Source organism: Chionomys nivalis, chromosome 15, assembly GCF_950005125.1.
Source record: "Chionomys nivalis chromosome 15, mChiNiv1.1, whole genome shotgun sequence".
NCBI lineage: Eukaryota > Metazoa > Chordata > Mammalia > Rodentia > Cricetidae > Chionomys > Chionomys nivalis.
The window spans coordinates 44,001,507-44,025,438 of NC_080100.1; the positions used below are offsets into that span (position 1 = coordinate 44,001,507).

Below are 23,932 nucleotides of genomic sequence, written 5' to 3' on the forward strand. Positions count from 1 at the left end.
TTTTTTTATTTCATAATAGTTTAGGGAGTACTTTGAAAAGTAAAATTTGAAGGTTGAGCTTGATGTCTGTAATCCTAGCACTCAGAGTGACTGAGACCAGCAGAGGCTGTGTATGGAGACCCTGAGTCAATCAAAAGAGTCACAAGCATCACTGGGACAAAGAAATAAATGTCCTCTTGTGTGGAAAGACACTACAAGTACCTCATATTCTATGGCCAATCACTGCTTTACGTAAGAGCTGTTCCTATAAGACAGAGAGAGGGAGAGCTCTAATTAGGACACGAGAATGAGAGAACAGAATTTAGAATAAATGCCAAGATGGGGAGCCATGATGACGTTTCCCCGAGAGCCTGGATGAGACCTGGTGATCATAGCTGGAGGAGAGCTAGAACGTGGTCTCACAGAGACAGTGCTATCCGTACCCAGGAGGTGGGAAACTGGCACTTGTCACATGCTTGCCAAATGTAACATGCAACCACGCATCTATCAAGCACTCATCTCATATCTCACAGGCACCCTAACACATGTGATGCCCCTTTCTTCTTTAAACCATTTAACCATTGACCAGTCCAGTGAAGCAGGCCCAGATGATCAGCCCTGTGTGTGTTGCTTGACCAGTAAAAGTGGTGCTAATAGTTCACTGTGGCTTTGGCTCCCCAGGAGGGACACAGACCCCTGATGATGACTTTGTTAATATATATATATATATCCTGCAGCATTCCAGATTGTCTGAGACCAGCTCAAAAGACTCTTCTGGTTCCCTCTCCCCTCTCCAGGGTAGACGGCGAAGTCAAGCATTGCGTCATCAACAAGACTGCCACCGGCTACGGCTTTGCTGAGCCCTACAACCTGTACAGCTCGCTGAAGGAGCTGGTGCTACATTACCAACACACGTCTCTCGTGCAGCACAATGACTCCCTCAACGTCACACTAGCATACCCGGTATATGCACAACAGAGGCGATGAAACGCGCTGCCCTCGGATCCAGTTCCTCACCTTCAAGCCACCCAAGGCCTCTGGGAAGCCAAGGGCTTCTCTCTCCAGCCCGACCTGTGAACTGAGCTGCAGAAACGAAGCCGGCTGTCTGCACGTGGGACTCGAGCTTTCTTGGACAAAAAGAAGTCGGGGGAAGACCCAGCAGCCTAGGGCTGTTGGATGATTAGACATTTCTAACCTTGTTCTTTTTCTTTCTTTTTTTTAATTTAAAGCCACAAACCAACACACAGAGAAAAAGAAATGCAAAAATCTCTCCGTGCAGGGACAAAGAGGCCTTTAACCATGGTGCTTGTCAATGCTTTCTGAAGCTTTACCAGCTACAAGTTGGAACTTTGGAGACCAGAAGGTAGACAGGGCTGAAGAGCCTGTGCCTGAGACCGCTTGGTCCAGCCTGGTTTAGCCTGGGTGTCGCTGGGCGTGGTGAACCCAGACACGTTGCACTGTGGGTTTTTTCCTTTGTAATGAACGAACAATATGGAGCAGAGAGGCGCATCTGCTCCCACGGGACACTTTGAGAGAACACCGACATGGTATGTTCGGAGGAAAAACAGAAACACCGGAAAATGTCTTGTTTAAAACTTGTGAAAGCAACAACAAAAAAATGAGTGTGGACAAGGGGACTTGAAAATGACATTCAGTATATAAAATATGTATATAATATTGGGTGACTAACTATCAAATAGATGGATTTGTATCAATACCAAATAGCTTCTGTTTTGTTTTGCCGAAGGCTAAGCGTGCAGCGCTATGCAATTCTTCATTTTTGTTATGTTGTTACCAGTTTCAAATACACCTTCAGAATAAGCTTCCTTCATCCCGATTTTTTTGTTGCTTGAAAATATTGTTTCTTGTTTTTGTTAATATTTGTTTTGTTATTCTTACTTTTTTTAAAAAGAAAAAAAAGAAATGTACAGGATGCCAGAAAGGAAAATGGCTTAAGAATTAAAACTATGAAATATTTTACAGTTTCTCTTGTACAGAGTACTTGGCTGTTAGCCCAAGGTTAAAAAGTTCATAACAGATTTTTTTTTTGACTAAATGTTGGGCAGGGCCTGATAAGCTTCAAAGCTGCTTTATTCAATAAAAAAGAAAAAGAAAATGATATATGATATGACAAAGTATTGCTGAGTCCAACAGTGTTGTTTTAAGACTCTTGAACTACGGTACCTGGCAATGTTTATTTCCTAGTGAATTGTAAACTTCTTGAATCTGGAGGGGAAGGTAGCCACGGGTTGTCACCGGGGTGGGGGTGGGGGTAAGGTGGTGTGCACTTTCTCGATTCCAGAGAAGGGGAGAACTATTGAAGAAGGGAGGCTGCTTGTCTCCATCTTTCCCCGTCTGAATGTGGTAGGCATTACCCATCAACAGCAACTCCAGACCTACTGTAACTCCATGCAGTGCAGCTGGCCAGCATCTCCGTTCTCATGAAGGAAGTGCTGAGTTTGTTTTGGGGTTCCTGGAACGTGCTCTCTTTGTTGTTGTTGTTGTTGTTGAACACACTGGCTTTCAAGGTTAAATCCCTGCATTTAGAAAATGTGTTCTTTCTCTTTTTTAATATTGGACTAGTCACGGCAGCCGGCCATCCTTCCTTTCAGCAAAAGCATGGTCTGATAAACAATCCTTTTAGTTGGACGCTTGTTATTTTCCTGGCTCTCCGTTCACTTTAGAACGGACAGCGAGCAGACCTGAGTAGATGGTCGCTGTGCTTTGTGGAAATTGGTAAAAGAGATACAAATGGCAGTTCTTCTCACTCACGTCTTTGTGCATGCTGTACTTCACGGTGAGGAAGGGGAGCAGGTGGTAGCATCTTTAGGATAAGAGTCGAGTTTCCCTACCCTGATGTACGTGTGGGAAAGCTGGCATGTTTGTCGGGAACTGTCACATGCTGTGAAGAGGGGAGGCTAACCAAAGTCACGGTCACAGCCCTGGTGGACTCAAGGGCCATATCTTCAGTTTCACGTTCCCTTTCTATATCAGATGCACCCACGACTTTCTTTCCCCTTTCGAGACTGAGGTGAAGGGTTTCTGTGTTTTTGAATGTCGCTGTTTTCACCTTTTGAAATTTGCAACCTAGTGGCTGGGTAAACGATCTGTAGAACGTATTGTTTTTCTTCCTCTGAAGCCACTGCTCATCCTCTTAAGCAGAAGTTGGTCAGCTAGACTGTGAGCCTGCAAACTTGACTCTTCTAAGCTGACTGCGCCCTTATTGCCAGACAATTGATTTCCCTGGGTTTACTCTGGGCTTTGCAACCTCCAGTGGCAGCATTCTGCCATGCCACATACAACTGGACAGTCAATTAGTAAGCTAGGTTTGCAGGTGGGCTTTCTTTTCTTTTCCTTTTCTTTCTTTCAATAGCACATCATGTATGCTACCAAATGCAAATAACTTTTGTTTTAATTTTAAAATGGATCTGAAATTGGCCATTTTTCATTACAAGTTCTGTTACCATTTTTTTTTTCTTCAACACTCTTGGCAAGATGACTTTCAAAACCATCTCATCTCATGAACTTGGGTACAATAGATTTTCCATTCATCAGAAGGCAGAAGTCATTTGTCCTCTACAAGAGGGAGCTCTGCCACACCTGTCCTGCTGAATACCTTTTTGATGACAGGTTAGTCATTGACACCCACCAACTCTGTCCTTAGAGAAGTTTGGTCGTGACGTTTCCATGATTCCATCAGGGCAGGCATCCAGAAGCGTTCATTGAGTGGCCCGTGAGTGTAGATGGATACAGCATTCCTGATCTGTATGTGTGCCTACATAGTTTTTCTCACATCCTAAAGACAGCCAGACACTAAGCTGCAGACAGGCTGAGCTAGACTATAGAAGTGGGAGGGCTGGGACCTCATGTTCCACACCAAAGCGGTCACAACCACATGTAAGGGCAGCAAGGATATGTTTGCAACTTTTGGCAACTTCACGGCCCTGGATATATGTATATATGTATATGTGCATGGAGTGTGTTTCCAGTACACCTTTCAGCCACGCAGATCCACAGTCGAGTTCAAGTACATACCAAGCAGATGTCTAGTGCAGTTCTTGTATATGTGTATGGTCTTTTTTCCCTTTGGTGTTGCTTTGTGTTGTCTTATAAAGGTGAAATTTGTTGGCAAATGAAGTGAGAAGTTAATCATTTGACTTTTTTCTGTTTTTAGAAGCTATGCTCTTTCAGGGAGCGGGTCTGGATGACTTACTTTCCTGACGCATCCTCGTTTTTCAGTGTTGTCAAGTCAGTGTGTGTGTCTGTGCGCTGTCCTTGTGAGGAACCAATCGCTTTGTCGTAGATCTGGTCTTGAACTAGTAACTTGTTTGGGAAGTCCTGCTGATGTTCCTTATTGGGAGACAGTTCCTGCTGGTTCTCCCAACTGTGCTTTTCGCGATGCATGATATCTAAGTCAGTTGGAAAGCGGGCTTTGCTGTCTGTTCGAATTTAGGGTCATTTAAGAAAGGGGCAGTTAAAAGCACAATGCCTCACATGGGACAAAGTTCCAAAATGCCAAATTCTCCTATTTTTTACGAAAATCTACAGTTATATAAAATAACTAGTACTGGGGGTAGGGAGGAAGTGGCTCAACTGGTCAGACTCTCCAGCTTCACACTGAACTTGTCACCATGAGATGGCATTGGCTGCCCAGGATGCTGCTATTTAAGAAAAAAAAAAAGCAAAACAAAACAAAAAAAATACCCCTCATTTATATGTGTGTATTTTTTAAAGCTACACTCTGTTCAATGTTTTTACAGATCTGTTTATATGACATTGATAAAATAAAGTTGGTCTTTTGACGAGAGGGAGGATGTGATTTTGATGAGAGGGAGTTGTAATTTTGCCTTTACAAGGCAACCGGGGGGGAGGGGGAGGGAGGGAGTGTGCCTCCTTGACATTTTGTTCAAGCTATAGATTCAGTGAAGCTATGTATTGTTTTAAGTTGCTTAATGCATTGTATTAGGTCCTCAAACAGAATAAAGGTTGTTTTGAAACTTAAGTTTCCATCTGGAATTCTAGTTTTCACCAGAGACATTTCTAAACCTCTACACACCCATTTGTTCCTCTCTCCTAACTCAGCTTTATCAACAAAAGGTACAGATTGGTCGCTTGGGAGTGCTCAATATTATTTCTGTGGCATCTTAATGCTTTTATGGTAAAATTACATATGTCTAGGTGGTAGCATTTCAAGGCTTGTTCTTAAAAAAAAGTCTCTTTTTCCTCCATCCTTCCTGTCCTCCACCTAATCTTAACCATTAGCTACTAGTACCTATGGCTTTGGATGGCTTCTTGTAGTGACGAGGCCAGCAGGCCTGCTTTTCGTCTGCCCGGCTCCCGCATGGCTAACTTTACACACGAAATAACAACACACAAATTGTATTCACTTAAACACTGCCTGGCCCATTAGCTCTAGCCTCTTACTGGCTAATTCTCAAATCTTGATTAACCCATTTCTATTAACGTGTGTAGCACCACGAGGTGGTGGCTTACCGGGAAGATTCTAACCTGCGTCCTTCTCAGAGAGGAGAGCTATGGCGCCTGCCCCACTGCCTTCCTCCCAGCATTCTGTTCTGTCTACTCCACCCATCTATGTTCTGACCTATCAGGTCAAGCAGTTTCTTTATAAAATTAACCAATGAAAGCAACACATAGAAAGAAGACCCACCTACATCAGCTTCTGGTGTTGTCTTTGTACACTGGGTAATTTAAACTGGTACAAGAACAGAATGCGGTGGTGAGACCTGAGGTTATAAATGGGGCCAAATTACTCCCCTAAAACCAGTTAGCATCGCAATGCCTGGCCAAGAAGCAGCTCTTCCTATGAAACAACTTCCCCACTGACATTTCCTGCTTGCTGAAGCTATGGCCGCACCGCTGTGTGTGTACATACGTGGGTCCCACATTTTATGTGTTGAGCACAGTGAGGCTGCTGGATAAGACTTGATCTAGGAGAAAGTGTGAGAGTAAGCCACTGTCATGCCAACAATGGCCACTGCATGCTAAGCATGGAGGTGGCTCTGAGGTTAATGTCCTATCTATTTCTAGCTCTGGCGCATCATAGATCTCATTTCCTGGATCTTATACCCTCTGGTTTCCATGAGCGAGTCTCCTCCATGGCTGCAGTTTCTGCTGTATTGGTTATCTCCTACAGGTGCCAATGATAGCCTGCGTATTTGCTCTTCAATAAGGCTCTGGTCAAGTTGTCCAAATATCTGCCGTCTCGTGCTGCTTTTAACCCTGTTTTCCCAATATAGCCCCATTTTGGTTTCTGAACCCTTTCGTCTGCTGAGTGAGTCTCCTTACTTAATTCTGCCTGTAAGGAGCACTGACCTGTATTACCTAGTGGCAGGGATACATTCTGGATGGAATGCCTGTATAGTTTTGTCACTGTGTGAATGGCATAGAGCGTGTTTGCATGCACCTAGCTAGCATAGCCTGTCATACTACACCAGGGCTGTATGGCATGAACCTATGGGGCTCCTAGGGCCCAAACAGGCTACAAGGATGTGAGAGAAGATGTAGCACAAGAGCAAATGGTACAATCAAGACACTTGAATTTGAGCTCTCTGGGACTACTGCTGGTGTAACATAGCAAGTTTCCACAGAAAACACTTTATACTTGGGAGTGTGCTCTGAAATACGTCAACTACATAAGCCAATCCACCAATATGTATATACGAGTTAGAAGATATTACCCCCATTCTACAGATTGGAAAAGCCTGGTGTGACATGACTTACTCAAGATCTTGTAGCACATTAGAACACAGTGTCAAGGTCACCTCACTCAAAGCTAAGGCACCCTCCCCCCTCAGGATAGAATCTAAAGACTTCCCATGAAAAACATGCATGGAACAGTTCAAAGAAGGGTCACCAGGAACTCTTCCTGCTAGGGAGTGAACAATGTGGCGAGTGGTAGCAAGGACATGGTGCCCAATGATGAATGGCCTGGAATAGCATGATGTTGCTAAGAACACAGCGGCATCAGTAGAGAGAATGTGGTGGTGGCCAATGATGAATGGTGATATTGCTCAGAACACATCAGCATCAGCAGAGAGAACACGGTGGCCAACAATGAATGGCCTGGAATAACATGATGCTGCTCAGAGCACATCAACATCAGCTGGTACTTGGCTGAAATCCCAGCTCCCAGACTTCATCCCTCACTTGGTGACTCCAGAGGAGAGCTGTCACTCTACTCCAGCAAACTCTGCAGACTCTCTCCATGGAAACAAAGGCTACTTTATGTCACCTCTTCAGAGCACTCCTGGTACTTTGCTCAAACATAGACATTAATGAGTACTAGAAATGTGACTTCATGATACAGTGGGTGTTTGTGGTATGGACTCCACAGGGAAAGGGAACTGGTCTAATTTGCAGTGGGAGAGGCCCACTTGGTCTTACTGTTGCCTCTGACCAGCTATGGAAACCTAGCCAACTCATGTACCCATCCAGGCCTCTAGCTCCTTCCCTGTGAAACCAAGTCTGAATCTGGGACTCTTTTTAGGATATAGAGAGAGAATTTGGTGAACTGAGAGAAGCATCTCCATCCCCCAACACTCCAGTGACAATCTGACTACAGTGAGAGCCCACAAGCATGGCCGGTGACTACAGGGCTGTGGTCAGTCTGCATGGCTGCCAGCCCTTTGCAGCGTCGGCAAGATGGCTGAGGGACAGCGTTGCAGACCTGGAGCCTGGGAGTCTTGCTGACATCTTAAAAGCTGTCCTTTAAGTGAACCCAAACTGGCAACTGAGATCTTTCTACACAGCGTGTATGGAAGAATATTTCAAAATGACTTTTGACCACCTCCTGATGACAAGAGGCCTACCAAATCCTCTAGGCCACTGGTTCTCAACCTTCCTAATGCTGTGGCCCTTTAAATCAGTTCCTCATGCTGTAGTGATCCCCAAGCATAAAATTATTTTCATTGCTACTTCATATCTGTAATTTTGCTACTGTTGTGAATCCTAATGTAAACATCTGTGTTTTCTGATATATTAGGAGACCACTGGGAAAGGGTTGCTTGACTCCTAAAGGGTTGCGACCCACAGTTGGAGCGCCACTGCTCTAGGTTCTCAGTGGCTAACAAGTCTTTTAAGACGTGATTGCTGAGCCCATTTTTTTTAAACAAACAAAAAAAGACTTTTCTTAACCAGTTTCTGAAACCATCTCTAGAAATAAGAATCTTTGTGATACATTTAGCATAAATAGATATAATAGATTATTTCCTATCCAAAGTTCAGGTTATCTTCTCCAAAGGTCCCACTTTGTAGCCTGTAGTTGGGTTTCACTGTCATAAATCAGCTCAACAGAAAACCGCTGAGTTGCTTTCAAAAGGGGGACAAGAGGATAAATGAGTAGCCACCAACACACGCTTGCTTATCTGCATTTGGCTCTCCAGAAGGAAAGGGAGAGATTCTCTTCTCTCTCCAGCACTCAATCACAATGGCCTGAACGTGGCCGCAGGCTCAACTTGCTGTTAAATAAAAAAATTCCAAGCTCTACCGGCCTTGACACATGTCCAGATCTGGCCCGTAACATAAGGACAGGACACTGAACCTCCAGGACCGCCACTCACCACGTTAAAGACAGAGTGCCACAAGAGCTCCATCCATCACCAGGACGGCTCATTAAAATTGTCGCGGTGACTGGAAAATACACCATCCGTTGTCTGACTAGCCCACGGGAACCAATTTATTTATAGAGCTTTCATCTCGGAGCGCACTGATTTACTGTCCGGGATTTCACCAACCAAAAAATATGGAGAACTTTATCACCATGGAGAAGAGGTACTGGTCATTTTATCTCGTGTTTGCTGTCATCTACAGAGAGGCCCTGTGCCGCATGCCTTGCACTGAGTTGCTAAGGGCTGTGGATCCCCCTTCCTCCCCTGGGAGCACGACTTTAAGAGTCTGACAGTGCTTGTTATTCATTCAACAGAACTTCACTGAGAGGTCTCCATCCAACGATGACGAAGGAAAATGGCTGCCTTCAAAGAGGTCCGTTGTCTACTGGAGGCAAACTACAACGCCTATCCTCTGTTGTTTGAGACTGATAATAGTAATGAACAATTTGCTTCCAGGTGACCAAGGGAGAGTTAAGCTTTACAGAGCAGGGCACACTTCAATTGTCACCTAGTAGAGGACTGGGCCCATACACAGACTCCTCATGGCGGTTTCTTCCAGCCTGTACTGTTGAGACACTGGTGTTCTATTTCTCCCATTACCCTTCAGGTAATGCCAAGGGGTTCCAGTCCCGAAGATTCCCTTCTCCACCATGAGTGTCTTCACATATGAGCAATACCCTAACTGGTGGGACTCTTTTAGAAGGCTGTGGAACCCTTAGGAGGATGAGCCCTTTGGAGGAAGTTGGGGCCCTGGGGAGTGGACCCTGAGATTTTTATAACCAGGTCCCATTTCCAGCCCACTCTGCCTCATGATTACAGATGTAATGTGACCAGCTGCCTCATGGTCCTGCTGCCGTGACTTCATGCCATGACCTACTGCATCCCATCAAACGCTAAAGCTCTTCTCCTTCAGCCTCCTCTTGTCAATTATTTGGTCACTGAAACAAGAAACCCAGCTAAGACAGTGAACTCAGTCCTAGAAACAAATGTCTGCATCTGTGGTTCCCATGTTGCAGGGAGTTCAGATGGCTGACATCACATAGTTCAACTCCAGGCTGGCTACTGTCCTCCCTGCCCAGGGACATTGACCAGGCCTTGCTTGGCTCTTTTGCCTTGGCATAATAGAAACGAGCTGCATTCGATGGCACATGGTCCTTTTATTCCGGATGAGAACTCCTCACCCTTGCTGTGCAATAGACTCACCCAAGTACCGCTTTTACAGAACACATCTGACTTCTCAGTATCTGGGCCAAGATGCCACACAGAATGCACCAAGCTCATGAATGGCATCTCAATAACATTTGCCAATAAATATACTCCCTGGTCACATTTGCCTGTCTAATAGAGTTGTATTCCCCAGGAATATATCTCCCACTTTCCACTTACTGTTACTCTTAGCATAGGGATGAATATGTGGTAGATGATGAAAAATGTACTTGCTTGACTTTTAAACTGTATACATTATATAAAATATTTATGATTCCTTATACCTATATTTAAAATATTATTTTGTTTTTACTGGCTCTTGGGCATGCTCTCTTGTATTTCTCATAAGCAACACATTAAAAATCACTGATCTGTGCATGGGTGATTGTCTATTAATTATTCTGAAAAATATATTTAATTATTAAATACAAGTATACCAGAAACTTTTTTTTTTAAAAAAAAGCATAACATACAATAGACACAAAACAAATAAATAAAGGGATGGGGGAAAGTTATTGATAACAACACAAATTTTATATTGGGAAAATTCCAATAACTGAAGGGAATGGCAGCCTTCTATCAGCCAAGAAAAAGAAAAAAAATAAGACCACGCAATAGCGTCATAGCTTAATGCTCCCATAGAAGGACCTTGTTAGCACATCAGGAGATAAACATTTCCCATGCTGAGGAGTCTGTCACAAGTCTCTGTCAATGATAGTGATCCTTGCATAATATTCTTTGTTTCAATTTTTTTCAGAAAAATTCCCCGTATGATGCTTTCTTATCCAACCCTGTAGATGAAAACCAAGTACGGTTCTAGAAAGCATTGAGGGCTAGGCTCAGAAACCTGCGTGACAGCCGTCCTGTCCCTTTCCCCGGGCTCTCTGGGCCACATTTCTCAGGCCTCACCCTGCCTGAGAAAGCCATTCTACAGAGTATACAGAAAGAAAGGGCAACGAAATTAGGGCCAGCTGCTTGAATGCTGTGCTCTCACGGGCCAAAGGCTCAGTGGGAAGTGGCATGGCCGCTTGATAGTAGCTTCGTGGCGTACATAAAGAACGGGTGGTGCTACTTTCCTTGATGCTGTGAAGTCTAGACTGGACTCCCCCACTAAACATCAACTCGGCCTGGTGCCCAACCTCATGTGGCACTATAGTTCATTGTTCTCCCCTACCACACGTTTTTGGGTTGAATTATTTATACTTCCTTTGAAGGATGACAGTACTAGTGATCAAACCCAGGGTCGAGAAAGAAAAGATCGTTTTGTAAGTTCTGTTAAGCTAGAGAACCTTGCCTAAAGAGTGCCCATTGAAACCCTATCCACAGTACTCTTTTGAGGAGCCTGGATCAACTTTGTTTCTGGCTGTCACCAATCCATGGGTACACATGACATGGAGAAATAAGTATAGTTTCACCTAGCTCTGGCAAACGTCCTATTCTTGGCTGGGCTACCATTGAGGAAGGTAATAGAAACCTAAGGTTCTATGGCCACCTCATCCCTTCCTTGGTCCTGTTTTCACACATTGTCTGACCAACATGAGTTTATGCTGTGGCACTTCAGGAGAAAGGGTTTAATTGGCTCACAGTTCCAGGTTAAAGTCCATCATGGGGGAGGTATAGTGGCGGGGACTTGAGAGTCCTTTCGTACTTCAGTCACAAGAAAGGGCAGAGTGAAATGGATTAATGAATCCATACCTGAGATTAGCTTACTTTCTCTACCCCTGCATAATCCAGGATTCCCCTATTCATGGGATGTTGCACCCACAGTAGAAGGGCTTTCCCAATAATCAAGACAATAACCCATTGACATGCCCACAAGGCAACCATGTCTAGACAAATCTTTATAGAGGCTTGCTATGCAGATGATTCTAGACTGTTAATTTGATGGTTAAAACTAACCATCACAGGGTGTGAGGACCACAGAGGGAACCCTGGAATTCCTACCCTACTTCTCCCCACGTTGCCTGTGAACTTCTACCACTGTCTGGTCAGGAGGCACGTGTCTCAGGTAACCTCATCACTGCTGGTGCTGCCAGTGCCAGGGGCCCTTGTTAGCAGCATGCTAATTAGCATCGATGACCATCAATTTAATTGGGGGTACACCATTTTCATTGTAGGAGTAGGTAAACAGTGAATGGCCCCCATTAATGGTTGTCTCTATCACAGCTCTTTCAGGGACCACAAGCACAATGAGTTTGATTTTTTTTTCCACAGTATAGACTTTGCCCAAACCATTAGTGATAGTCAAAGAGGCTACAGGTGAGCTACTGTGGAGAAACAAAACAAATGCTATAATAAATTAATACCCTAGATGCATCTTCAAAAGAAAACCACCTCTAGAGCCACCCAAAAACAGTGGCAGAGAAACCCAGTTTATCAAATGCACAAATTTCAATAAAAAAAAGAGAATGAAAAAATAAGGTAGTATAATTCTACTAAAAGAACACAGTAGTTCTCTAGAAATGGGTCCCAAAGAAATTAATGTGGGGGAGATATATGACATACAGTTCAAAAGAATGATTATTAAAAAGTTCAATAAGATCTGAGAACATACAAACAGTTCACTGAAATAGTGCTGATACAGAATAAACCAAGTAGAGTTTTTGAGAAGAACCTTACAGAAAATAAGCATTTGAAAACTAACTCAATAAATCAATTAATCAAAATCTTCAACAATGGACTAGATTAAATGGAGAAGATTTTGAACTCAAATCTAGGCCTTTTTATTATAACCCAATCAGATTGAAAAAAGAAACAAACAAATAAATAAGTAAATAAATAATAAATAAATGAAATAAAGAAAGGAAACAAAGAGGAGTTAAAAATGGGAGCTTTCAAAGCTTTCAAAAGACACTTAATGAATGACTACCTGCATTTAAATACCCAAAGATAACTAGAAAATAAAAGTTAATAAGCACAGAAAACCTAGTCAGGGTAGTAGAAAACTTCTTCAGCCTTGGGAAATATATAATCATATGCTGGGGGCTTATAGAACTACAAATAGACATGATCAGAAAAGATCCTCACTTCAGCATATTATAGTCAGACTGCTAAGGTAAAAAGAAAGATTCTAGAATCTTACAATTTACCAAGACCCATTTTAAGGCTAACCCCATTATACTAATAGCAGGCTTCTTAGAAGAAACCTTAAAGGCCCAGAGGAAATGGAATTATATATTCCAAGTTCTGAAGCAAAGTGACTGCCAGTCGAGAATGCTATACCCAGCAAGAAAGGCTGTCCTTCAGAGTGATGGTGAATAAAATCCTTCTGAGACAAGCAAACACAAAAGATGCTTAAGAGAGCCCTACATTCAAGAGTAAAATAAAAACCCCAGTCGCCAGGAAAGCACACGAAAGTACAAATCCCCACTAGGACAGTGCGTACCTAAGAAGTAGAAAAGCCGAGCATAACTATTAAACCAAGGAGATAAGCAAGAGAGAAAGAATAAAAATATCTGAAACAGCCAAATGAGAATGGGCAAAATGACATCTTTAGTTATCAGTGATGAACGTGAACACAAATGAACAAATTCTCCAATTCAAAGAGCCTGGGTTATTTCTCTGAACCTGGGTCACCTCACTTAATATAATGTTTTCCAGTTTCATCCATTTTCCTGCAAATTTCACTTTTCTTTTTCTGCATCTTCTCTGATCAGAATGGAACAAAAACTAGAGGTCACCAATGAGAGAAAAATGTTAGAGCAATTACACGGATATGTAAAGATTAAATAAGATGTTTTCCTGTAAACAGTGAGTCATAAAAACAACCAAAAAAGAAATTCAATTAAAAAAAATGTTTTAAATGGTAAATATAACGTGTTCCAGTATAACGTGGGATATAGCAAAATCAGCATTGGGAGGCACGGTTAGATCAATAAGTACCTGGGTTAAAATAAATAAGCAGAATTGAAGTAAATGATCTAACAGTGCACATTAAGAATTTTTACAAAGCAGGGATAGACTGATCTCAAAACTAGAAATAACAATCAAAGCAAAAATAAGTGAACTAGGGATAGATCAATGTCTCGGTGGCTAAAAGTACTTTATAGTGCAAGTCTGATGACCTAAATTCAATCCCTGAGACCTAGGTAAAGGTACGAGAGAACGGATACCACAGAGCTGTCCTCTGCCCTCCACACACACTGTGGCATGCATGTGCCCCTCCCTGCCACACACAGATCATCCACCCTGTATGCACACATAAAATAATTTTGGAAAAAATTTGAAAGAAATAAATGAAATAGACACAAAAGATAAATTAGGTTCTTGTATAAAAAGTAAAGATCAACAAAAGTTCAGTTAGACTAACAAAGGAGGGGAACAGACACCCCAAAAAATGAAATCAGAGATGGAAAAAGGAAAGGTCTTCATTAGTGTCATGCAAACACAAAGAAGCATTAGGATTATGAAAAATCTCTATGTTAACAGATTGGAAAATGTTGGGAAGGTATCAGTTTCTGGATACATATGCTCGAGCAAAATATCAAAACCTGAGGGCACTTAAAACAACTGAATGGACCAATAGCCAGTAACAGGCAATGAGACAAAATCAGTAGTAGAATATCTCCCAATAGAAGCCCAGGACTTCATGATGGTTCCACTGCCGGCTTCACCCTTCCAAATCATTCCAAAGGACAGAAAGGCAAGGAGCTATCTACAATACCAGCATTGCTCTATTGTCAAAACAGACAACAGCAGAGAAAAATCACAGACTTATTCCTAATGCATATAGATACAAACATTCTCACCAACTTACGAGCAAATGGAATTCAGTACCTCGAGAAGATCTCTTACTGTGATCAGGTTGAATCCATCTCAAGGATGGTTTCATGTACTAAAATTATTAAAGATAATATATCACATCAAGATAATGAAGGATAAAATAATCATATGATCAGCTGGCAAGGGTCCCAGAAATAAACTTACACTCTACAGACAATTGGTTTTCAACAAAGGCATCAAGAACATATGTCTCAGAAAGAACGACCACTTTAATAAATGGTGTTAAGAAAACCTAATATCTTCATGCACAGGACTGAAACTTGATCTCGTGTCTGTCACTCAGTAGAGGAATGAACTCAAGCAAGATCAAAGACCTAACTATGAGAGCTGGAACTGAAATGAGCTGAAGAAAAAGTCCAATGATTCTCTGCATAGAGCCCCATAAGATTAGTTACAAGCAACAACTGACAAGAAAAATTTGCATCAAACTAAAATGTTTCTATATAGAAAATGGAACAAAAAAGAAATACCAAGAGATACTCTACAAAATCTGTAGAAAATATTTACCAACTATTCATCTGGCAGAGGGTTAATAGCCATAATATTTAATAAACTTTTCCAAAAATTCAAATTATATATATATTTCTATTTATATAAAAAGACCAATAATAGCAGTATGTTATGCATCAATAGCAGCAACAGATTTTCCAGGTTCTGCAGTCATTTGACATCCAGTACACTCCCTTTAAAAAAAAAGTAATGAATATGAAAAAAAAAAACTTAAACTACTTAAAAGAATTCCACCAAAAATCTAAATCCAATTTAAAAATGGGAAAATGAATCAGGACCACGAGGGATGCACCCACCCACTGTGACAGTGGAACTGATCTATTGGGAGCCCACCAAGGCCAGCTGGTCTGGGACTGAATAAGCATGGGTTGATTCCGGACTCTCTGAGCATGGCGGTCAATGAAGGCTGATGAGAAGCCAAGGACAATGGCACTAGGTTTCGATCCTAATACATGAACTGGCTTTGTGGGAGCTTAGCCTGTTTGGACGCTCACCTTTCTGGACGTAGATAGAAGGACCTTGGTCTTCCCGCAGGGCAGGGAATTTGGACTGCTCTTCAGTATCGAGAGGGAGGGGGAATGGAGTGGGGGGAGGAGAAGAGGAGTGGGGATAGGGGGAGGGAAGTGGGGGGAGGGGGCAATATTTGGGAGGAGGGGAGGGAAATGGGAAACGGGGAGCAGGTGGAAATTTTAATTAAAAAAAAATATCTACTATAAGAGTCAATTCTGTAAATAAAATTTTAAAAGCCCTCAAAAAAAAAAATGGGAAAATGAGCCGGGCGGTGGTGGAGCACGCCTTTAATCCCAGCACTTGGGAAGCAGAGGCAGGCGGATCTCTGTGAGTTCGAGACCAGCCTGGTCTACAAGAGCTAGTTCCAGGACAGGCTCCAAAACCACAGAGAAACCCTGTCTCGAAAAACCAAAAAAAAAAAAAAAAAAAAAAAAAAAAAAAAAAAAAGGAAAATGATCCCTTACTCAAAACAAAGAATATAATTTGTCACCTGGAAGTATGTGAAAAAATTTTCAGCATCTTTAGTTGGAAGGGAAATGCAAATTGAAACTCCAGTGAAATACCGTCTAGCTCCAGGTAGACCAACTATCATCCAAACAAACTGGTTGAAGATACAAATGAGTGGCAGAGTGTTTATCTCATATGTGTGAAGTTCTGGTTCAATCTCTGGTACATGCACACATATGTGCAAGCACACACACACACATACACACAAATACACACACACACCACACCTTGTTAGTGAGAATGTAGGGAAAAGGAAGTCTATACTTATGGTGGGAATGCAAATCATCATAGCTACTAAAGAGGACCATATGGAGGTTAAAAAAAGAAGCCAACACCTATCCAAAAATACCTAGGGATGAACCTCACTAAAGGTGGAAGACTCTATACAATGGCAACTTTAAAACACTGCAGAAAGGAATTGGAGACATTAAGAGGTAAAAAGACCCCTCCACACTCATGAATCAGATGAACCAACACTGTGAAAAAAGCTACACAACCGAAAACAATCTACAGATTCAGTTATTCTCCATCAAGATTTCAATGATACTCTTCACAGAGCTAGACAAATTCTCCCCCAACCCTGGTGGGAGTGCAAAGGCCCCGAACAGCTAAAGGAATCCTGAATAGAAAGATCAAGGCTGGAGATGATCACAACACTGAATTTCAAATTATACTGCAGAGCCATAGTCATGAAACCAGCATGGCACTGGCATAGAAAACGACACATAACCAGTGGAATGGGATAGAGAACAAAGATATAAATCACACAGATAGAACCACTTGACTTTCAGCTAAGAAGCCAGAGTCATACATTAGAGAAACAATGACATCTTCAACAAACGAAATTGGGGACACATGGGAAATGAGAATAGATTCCCCTTCACTCTGGACAAAAGGCAGTTTAAAATGGATCAAGGTCTTAATATAGACCTAGAACCTTGAAATTGATAGAGGAAATCAGAGAAAATACTTTCAGACAGAGCACGGACTTTTTGAAATGGTCTCTAATAGCCTAGGAAATCATAGAAAGAATCAACAAATAACGTCAAATTCAAAGCCTTCTACACAGTAAAGGGAGTAGTAATGGAGCGGCAGCCTACAGAACAAGAGGAAATCTTGGCCAGCTATATATCAAACAGAGGCTTCACACGCAGAATAAAGAAAAAATATTAAACATACTTAACGTGTCTAGTTAATAAATAAGAGCAAATGAATTGAATAGAAACATTTTAAATAAGGTACAAATGGCTTGTTAATAGATGAAAAATATTCAGAATCCCTAGCAACAGGGAAATGCAAATGAAAACAAGACTGAGATTTCAGCTTACCCCAGCAGAACGGTTACCATTAAGATAGCAAACGACAACAATGCTGCCAAAGATGCAGGGGAGATGGATACTTATACATTGCTAGTGGGGAGGCAATGAATGCAGCCTCTATGGAAATCAGTATGGGGGAGCTTAAGAAACTAGAAATTAACTCATATGATGTAGCTATATACCACCTGTGGGTATGCACCTGAAGGCCTTAAGTCAGAATATGGTAGATACACCTTCCCATCTGTATTTACTGTGGCACTGTTCACAATTGCCAACATTTTGAATCAGCCTACACATCTATCGACAGATGAATGGATAAAAAAGTTTTACTAGGTTGTATAAAAGAATGAAATTACATCACTTGACAGAAAAATGGATAGTTTGGAGGTCATAGTGTTAAGCAAAACAAGCCAGCCTCAAATACCTTGAATTTTAAAATCTCGATTATAATATATGTACATATATTTAAATATATATAAAATATGTGAAATAAGGCACTATTAGAAGAAAAGGGGGTAGGATATGAGGGATGAATATTAATAAATTACAATGACATACATGAATAAAATGTTATAACTGCAAGCTAATTTAAAATGTAATTTAATCAAACTAAAAATAGAGCTTCAACATGATCCATTATGACGTATTTATTCAATTTCTAGAGATTATATATGTATGTACAAGCACACACATGCACACACCAAGGAAATACTCATGCTTAGTGCAGCATATTCACAATTGCTAAGGCATGGACTCAACGTAGGATCCTATCAACAGATGAGCCAGTCAAATAAATGTGCTCTGTGTGTTTGTATAATACTATATATATATATATATATATATATATATATATATATATTATCCATACATAAGGCAACTAAATGCTGTCATTTAAACCAAAATGGATAGAATTGGTAACTGTTATGTTAAATGAAATAAGCCAGACACAGAAAGACAAGGACCACATGTTCTGTCTTATGCGAAAGCTGAAAAAAATGTTTACCAGAGAATGGAAAGGGGAAAGCAAAGTAGAAAGGGGATATGGAATTTGATCAGTATATGCTATATTCATCTCTGAAAATATCGTACTGAACCCCATTAATATGTAGAATTAATATGCGTTAACAAAACACTTAGAAAGCTAAAATAAAAAAAAAACGAGAAAAAAAGATATCCAAGATAAGTAGATAAATGGAAGACCTTGGGTACAGATTGGAGAGACTGTGTGCATGCACACCCTAAGTTCCAGAACAGAGCAGAGCAGACAAAGAGGCACTAATGAAGCAACTTTGCAGTGAGAAAGGACTGAGCTGTCATACACCAAGGGCCACAAGAAGAATAAAGTCCAAAGCCAGAGTCTCAGCGTGAGAGTACAATGTGTGTTTAGCTTTTACAAGGCTGTGGGTCCAGTAGAAGGAAGACAAGGGAGACAGCAGAAGAGCTTTAATATGTTTGATTCCTTTTCTAGGGTTCAAATAAGCATGCATTTCATATGTAACCAGAAAATAACAATAGTGAAACAAAATGTTTTGAATAAAATGTTAACACTACTGAGTACTTAGGCGCTTAATGTGATTTAATATTTTAAGTATTGAAAATATTTTAAAAATGAATCTGGTAAAAACTTTCCATTATAGCTTAGGTTTCCATCATAGCATAGGTTAGGGACTGTGACAACAACTATATGACACACCAAAAGCTAAGTCACATCTGAAGGCAAGAAAAATGTAAGATATATGATGCTCACAAATCACTCAAGACATATACTGCCTACAAATGATAACTCTTTACCCTCTCTGAAAAAAACTTACTCAAGATAAATAATCCTCCAGCCAAATCAAGGGAAAATCAAGAGTGTGAGGAAATTCTGATGGGATACCCAGAACCAAGCAGTCAGCCTTGAGCACGCATGAGCAACACTAAGTGAACCCAACAGACTCTATTTATGTACATGCAGCCATAATTTAGAAAGAGGTTATAAACTTGATAGTGGGTAGACAAGAAAGTAGTTGGGGAGGGGGAGGGAAGGGCTGTAAATGATACAAATATAGAACTCACCAACTTCTGAAAGAAATTTTAATTAAAAACTAGTGGCTAAAAGGCAGTGGAGTTAATATCCGAATAATTGTTTACATTTCTGATAATGAAAAGTGACAGTTGATTGCTTGAGAGTATATGTAATAGCCAGGTAAATTTAAAGGTCCTAATCATTCTCCTAATTCTGAAGGTTAGGGAGGATAATGAATAGCTGTGAGTCTGTGTTAATAAGTATGAGCAAGTGTGCTTACAGAACGTGCCTTTAGTAATATTGGACCATTTCTTAAATTTCATGAATAATCCTCTAAAGTAAATCAGAAAATATCAATAAAAATTAGAAAGCTATTTTTACCCTTTGCGGCTGGAGAGATGGCTCACTATTTAAAAAACATGTACTTCTCTTCCAGGTGAACCAAGTTACATACCCAGCACCCATGTCGGGGGAGGGGGCTGACAACTGCCTGTAACTCCAGCTCCATGGGTTCCTATGCCCTCTTCTGAACTCTGCTGGCAGCTATTCATTTATACATACATACATGCCTCCACATGGAAATACATACATATTACAGAATATTAACAATAAAATACATACAGAGATCTGCACAAATACCTGTTTATTGATATATAAATATGATCATAATATTCATATTTTCATAATTTGATTTTCTGTTTGTATGGAAACAGATACATAGGGTATGCATACATTGGGTGCATATGAGGGGATACGTATATGTGTGAATGTGTGTCTGAATTCTTGAGGAGTCATCTACCTTGTTTTGTGAGATAAGGTCTCTTACATGGCCTGGAATCTCTGGTTAGGTTAGTCTGGCAAGACTAGGGAGGCCCAAGGATCAATTTGTTTTACCTCCCCAAGGCTGTAGTTGTGCTCTTTGGCTTTTTTATATGGGTTCTGAGGATGGAAGTTGGGTCCTCCTGCTTGTATGACAAGCACTATTCTACCTGAGCCGTTGCTCAGCCCTGATTTGCTTTACACAGAAACTACCTGATTCCATTTTGCTAAACAAGTAGGCACACATCTATTTTCCTACAAAAACATATTCATGAAATGCAGCTTTCTATGCAAAAACTTTTACAAGGCTCCCTGTTTAATAGCATTATGCAAAGACTGAAGCATGACATGTGTGCTTTTCTTCACGCTCACGTGTGGGGCAGCTGCTTCCACAGCCCTCTGGGCAACTGGAGGGTAAGTTTTCAAGAGTGCATAACACATTTAGCCACCAGGTTACTTCCTGACTCTGCAACTCTGTCCTGCCTCAGCTTCTCCTCATTCCTCTGTGAGAGTGCAATTCTCAGAGGTCTTTAACAAAACACAAGTACTTTGGAACTTGCCACAGTTTAAGAGGTTTGGTTCAGACGGGGGCAATGTTGAAATCGCCTCTCTAGCTAAAAGTCATGGTTTATAAAGTTTTGACCTTCTTGTCTCATGGGATTCTTTCATTTCTGCTCGGAGAGAAAAAAAAATCCCATAATGATTTTTTATTCAAAAATCCATGTAAAGGGATTTTAAAAAAAATCAAACTATGTTATTTACACATGAAACAATTTTGCTTCAAAGGAAAAATTTCTGAAGGATCCTGTTGTGATATACTTTGAGAAAGGATGGTTCCATTTGAGAGACGGAGCAACTGATTCTCAGGTTAAGCAGACATTTCTATGACAGGTAAAGATGGCAATAAAAATAGTGGTAGTCACCCCTTGTTCACATTGTCAAACACTTACTATAGATCAAACACGGTGTTTGTATTGTTATATTGTTGAATTTTATTGCCAACTTGCAAATAAGGAATCTGAGCACCAAGGAGATTGGGCAAGGAAGGGCTCAAGGACACAGAGTTAGTCTATGATGGGCCAAGGACTCAGGCTGTTTAATACTAAAGTCATAGCTCAACTTCTAGACCCTGAGCTGTCCCTCACTGTACAAGTTGCCCCAGCTATTGCCACCTGTTAGGGAGTGGGGACCTGCAAAAACCTTGCCTCTAAAGACATGAACTCAGGACAAGCTGTGTACTGTGCTGGTACACCCTCTCTCTTAAGCAGTCCTCTGACCCCGTTCCTTTCCATTCTGTTTCTATCCTTGCCTCTCCAGCTCTCAAAGTCGGTTCAATTGATCCTCTGACTGCATTGCCTTTGTAAAATTCTGCTTTCAGTCTATAATGTAGCTTCAATATCAGTTGGTAAGAGAAAGCCTGCCTGCAAGGGACTTCCATACTCAATATCTTGATGGAAACACAATGTCATCCAAGACTCAGGCTCTTTTTCTCCTTTGCTTCCCATGTGGGACTTTTAGCTACATTTTTGGTTGGCTCATGCCCACAAGATGAGCCTGCTCCACCGAAGCCAGCACGTTCACATCAAAGGAAGGAAGAGGGAAGAGCAGCGATGGCAATGAGCCTTCCCTGCACACACCCCTTTTCTGTGGAAAAGGGGAATTTCTCATGTCACCTCCTCCCGCCAATGACTTATAGCATGCAGTGTCCGGGATCACGTAAGATAGACAGTGTGGCCAGGAGTTGCCAGGAAAGACAACTCTTTCCCTTTAAGGAAAAACAAACAAACTATAGTTAGAGGTAGTCAGGAAGAAGTTACCCTTAGGATGGCTGTTGAATCCATGCCATTCCATCATTGGAGCATCTTGTAGGCTCCTTGGCATCCCCAAATAGAAGCACAGTAGTAAGAACAGAGGGGACCATGGTGATCACATGTTCTCAGTGCCTTGCTGGCACTATACAAACCCCTGTAGTATCCCACGCATTAAGTATGAAATCCCCACTGCCGACCTACAAGCAGGGCTCTTCTCTGACACCAGTTGATAAAATCTTGATTGAAACAGAACTACATTCAGATTTGATCATATTTCATTCCGGTGAAAAGCAACACTGCAAGCCAGAGGGAGTTGACTGAGCCTTCTACTTGGCTCTTGAACAGCTTTTCTAACCGTTTCCGTGGGGGATGGCTGACCCCAACACACACACACACACACACACACACACACACACACACACAAAACGAACAGGAAAAGGCACAGGAAGTGAAGCTTACGCTTCATATTTTGCGAGCAAGATGGACAGAAGATCGGTTAGAGCAGACTTGTGAAACCACCGCCTTAGTCAGATTCTCCCTCTGCCTCTTATAGCTGCGGGAACAATGAGGTCTGAGCAAGGGCACTGCTGGCTTCAGGTCCGGAAGCTATCCCGAGTCTTTCAGCAGCGCTTCCCCATGCTCTTTAAAATATCCACAGCACTTCCTGCCCTGACCTTGGCTGTTATCTGCACTCTCTCCTACCCACCCTCCTCGTCCAAATAGCCTTTGGAACACACATTCTAGAGTCATAAGTTCAGAATACAGAAAGACTTATCGAGCTGAGGGACAGCCTGAATTTTAGCCAAAGTCATCATGGAAGCTAGCGGTAGTTCCAGCTTAGAGCAACACTGTCAGCTAGAACAATAAATCTGACGACATCCGCAGTAACCACCTACAGAATGGCCTCTCAGCGGTCCCTAATGATCCTTGACTTCTGCTATTCATGCTCCATACAGTGTGGAGCTGATCTGTGTTTCTAAGGGAAGGCCTGCTGGGATGGCAGTCAGCTGGAAGGTGTAAAATCACTAAAACAGTCCTCTAGAGATCCATGTGGTGATGGACCAGGGCCTCCAGCCAAAAGCCAGCATCAACCTGCCCACTGCCTTAAAAGCAGATCCTGAGCCCCCTGATGAGTGCTGCTTCCCAACTGACCTAGAACTTGAACTTCCCAACATCCCCTAATCCCAGGCCTTCTGAGACTATGGGACATAATGATACCACTAGGAAATTATAAAGCTGCTGATTTTTTAAGTCTCCATTCCATATAATCTCAGTTGATTCTGGGATCTGTCCTCCCTAAGTGAGAACAAACACAAACCTCCATCCACAGATGAGAACTAACAAACAAGCCTAGAGACAAAGTCACACAGTCACAATCACATTGCTAACACTAGTCAGGACCAAGCAAGTTCCCTGGCCATCTGATTTCGAGTTTGGGATGTGTTCTACTGTGATTATCTACTGCAGTAGTGGGGCATAAGGACATGGACCAGAGTCCTTACTCACTTTATTCCCTGACCGGATTAATGGATCACTGCCTAAATGCTAGGTTGATTTACAGCCATATTAATGCCAGCTGTCTCATTGCCAGGGGTATGCCAAGGGCAGGAGGCATACTTCCTGGCACGAGGGAGAGAAGATACTTGTTTTCTCTAGGTATTGTTTTCTTCCTCCCTTTGTAAATGTTCATGCTCTTCAACAAGAAGCAAAGATTCTGAAGCGAAGGGAAGATGGTGCTCTGCCTAGGGTCCTCTTATTACTCATCACACAGCCTCACCTGAAGCCCAGCATCTTGCTAAAAGATAACTCAGAAAGCACTCTCTCCAGACTTCCCCATGTATGCACTAAAATCTC

General features: G+C 41.7%; 1 protein-coding gene across 3 annotated transcripts in view; it reads left to right on the top strand.

The window, feature by feature from the left end:
• The window catches only part of Pik3r1 (phosphoinositide-3-kinase regulatory subunit 1), an 82,981-nt gene extending 80,864 nt beyond the window's left edge, over window positions 1-2,117 (top strand). For all 3 annotated transcript variants that reach the window (XM_057789476.1, XM_057789478.1, XM_057789477.1), the window contains one exon: window positions 777-2,117. In XM_057789476.1, the coding sequence (XP_057645459.1) occupies window positions 777-966 (190 nt within the window). In that variant the 3' untranslated portion in view covers window positions 967-2,117. The remainder of the gene's footprint in view (window positions 1-776) is intronic.
• The last annotated feature ends 21,815 nt before the right edge of the window (window positions 2,118-23,932 follow it).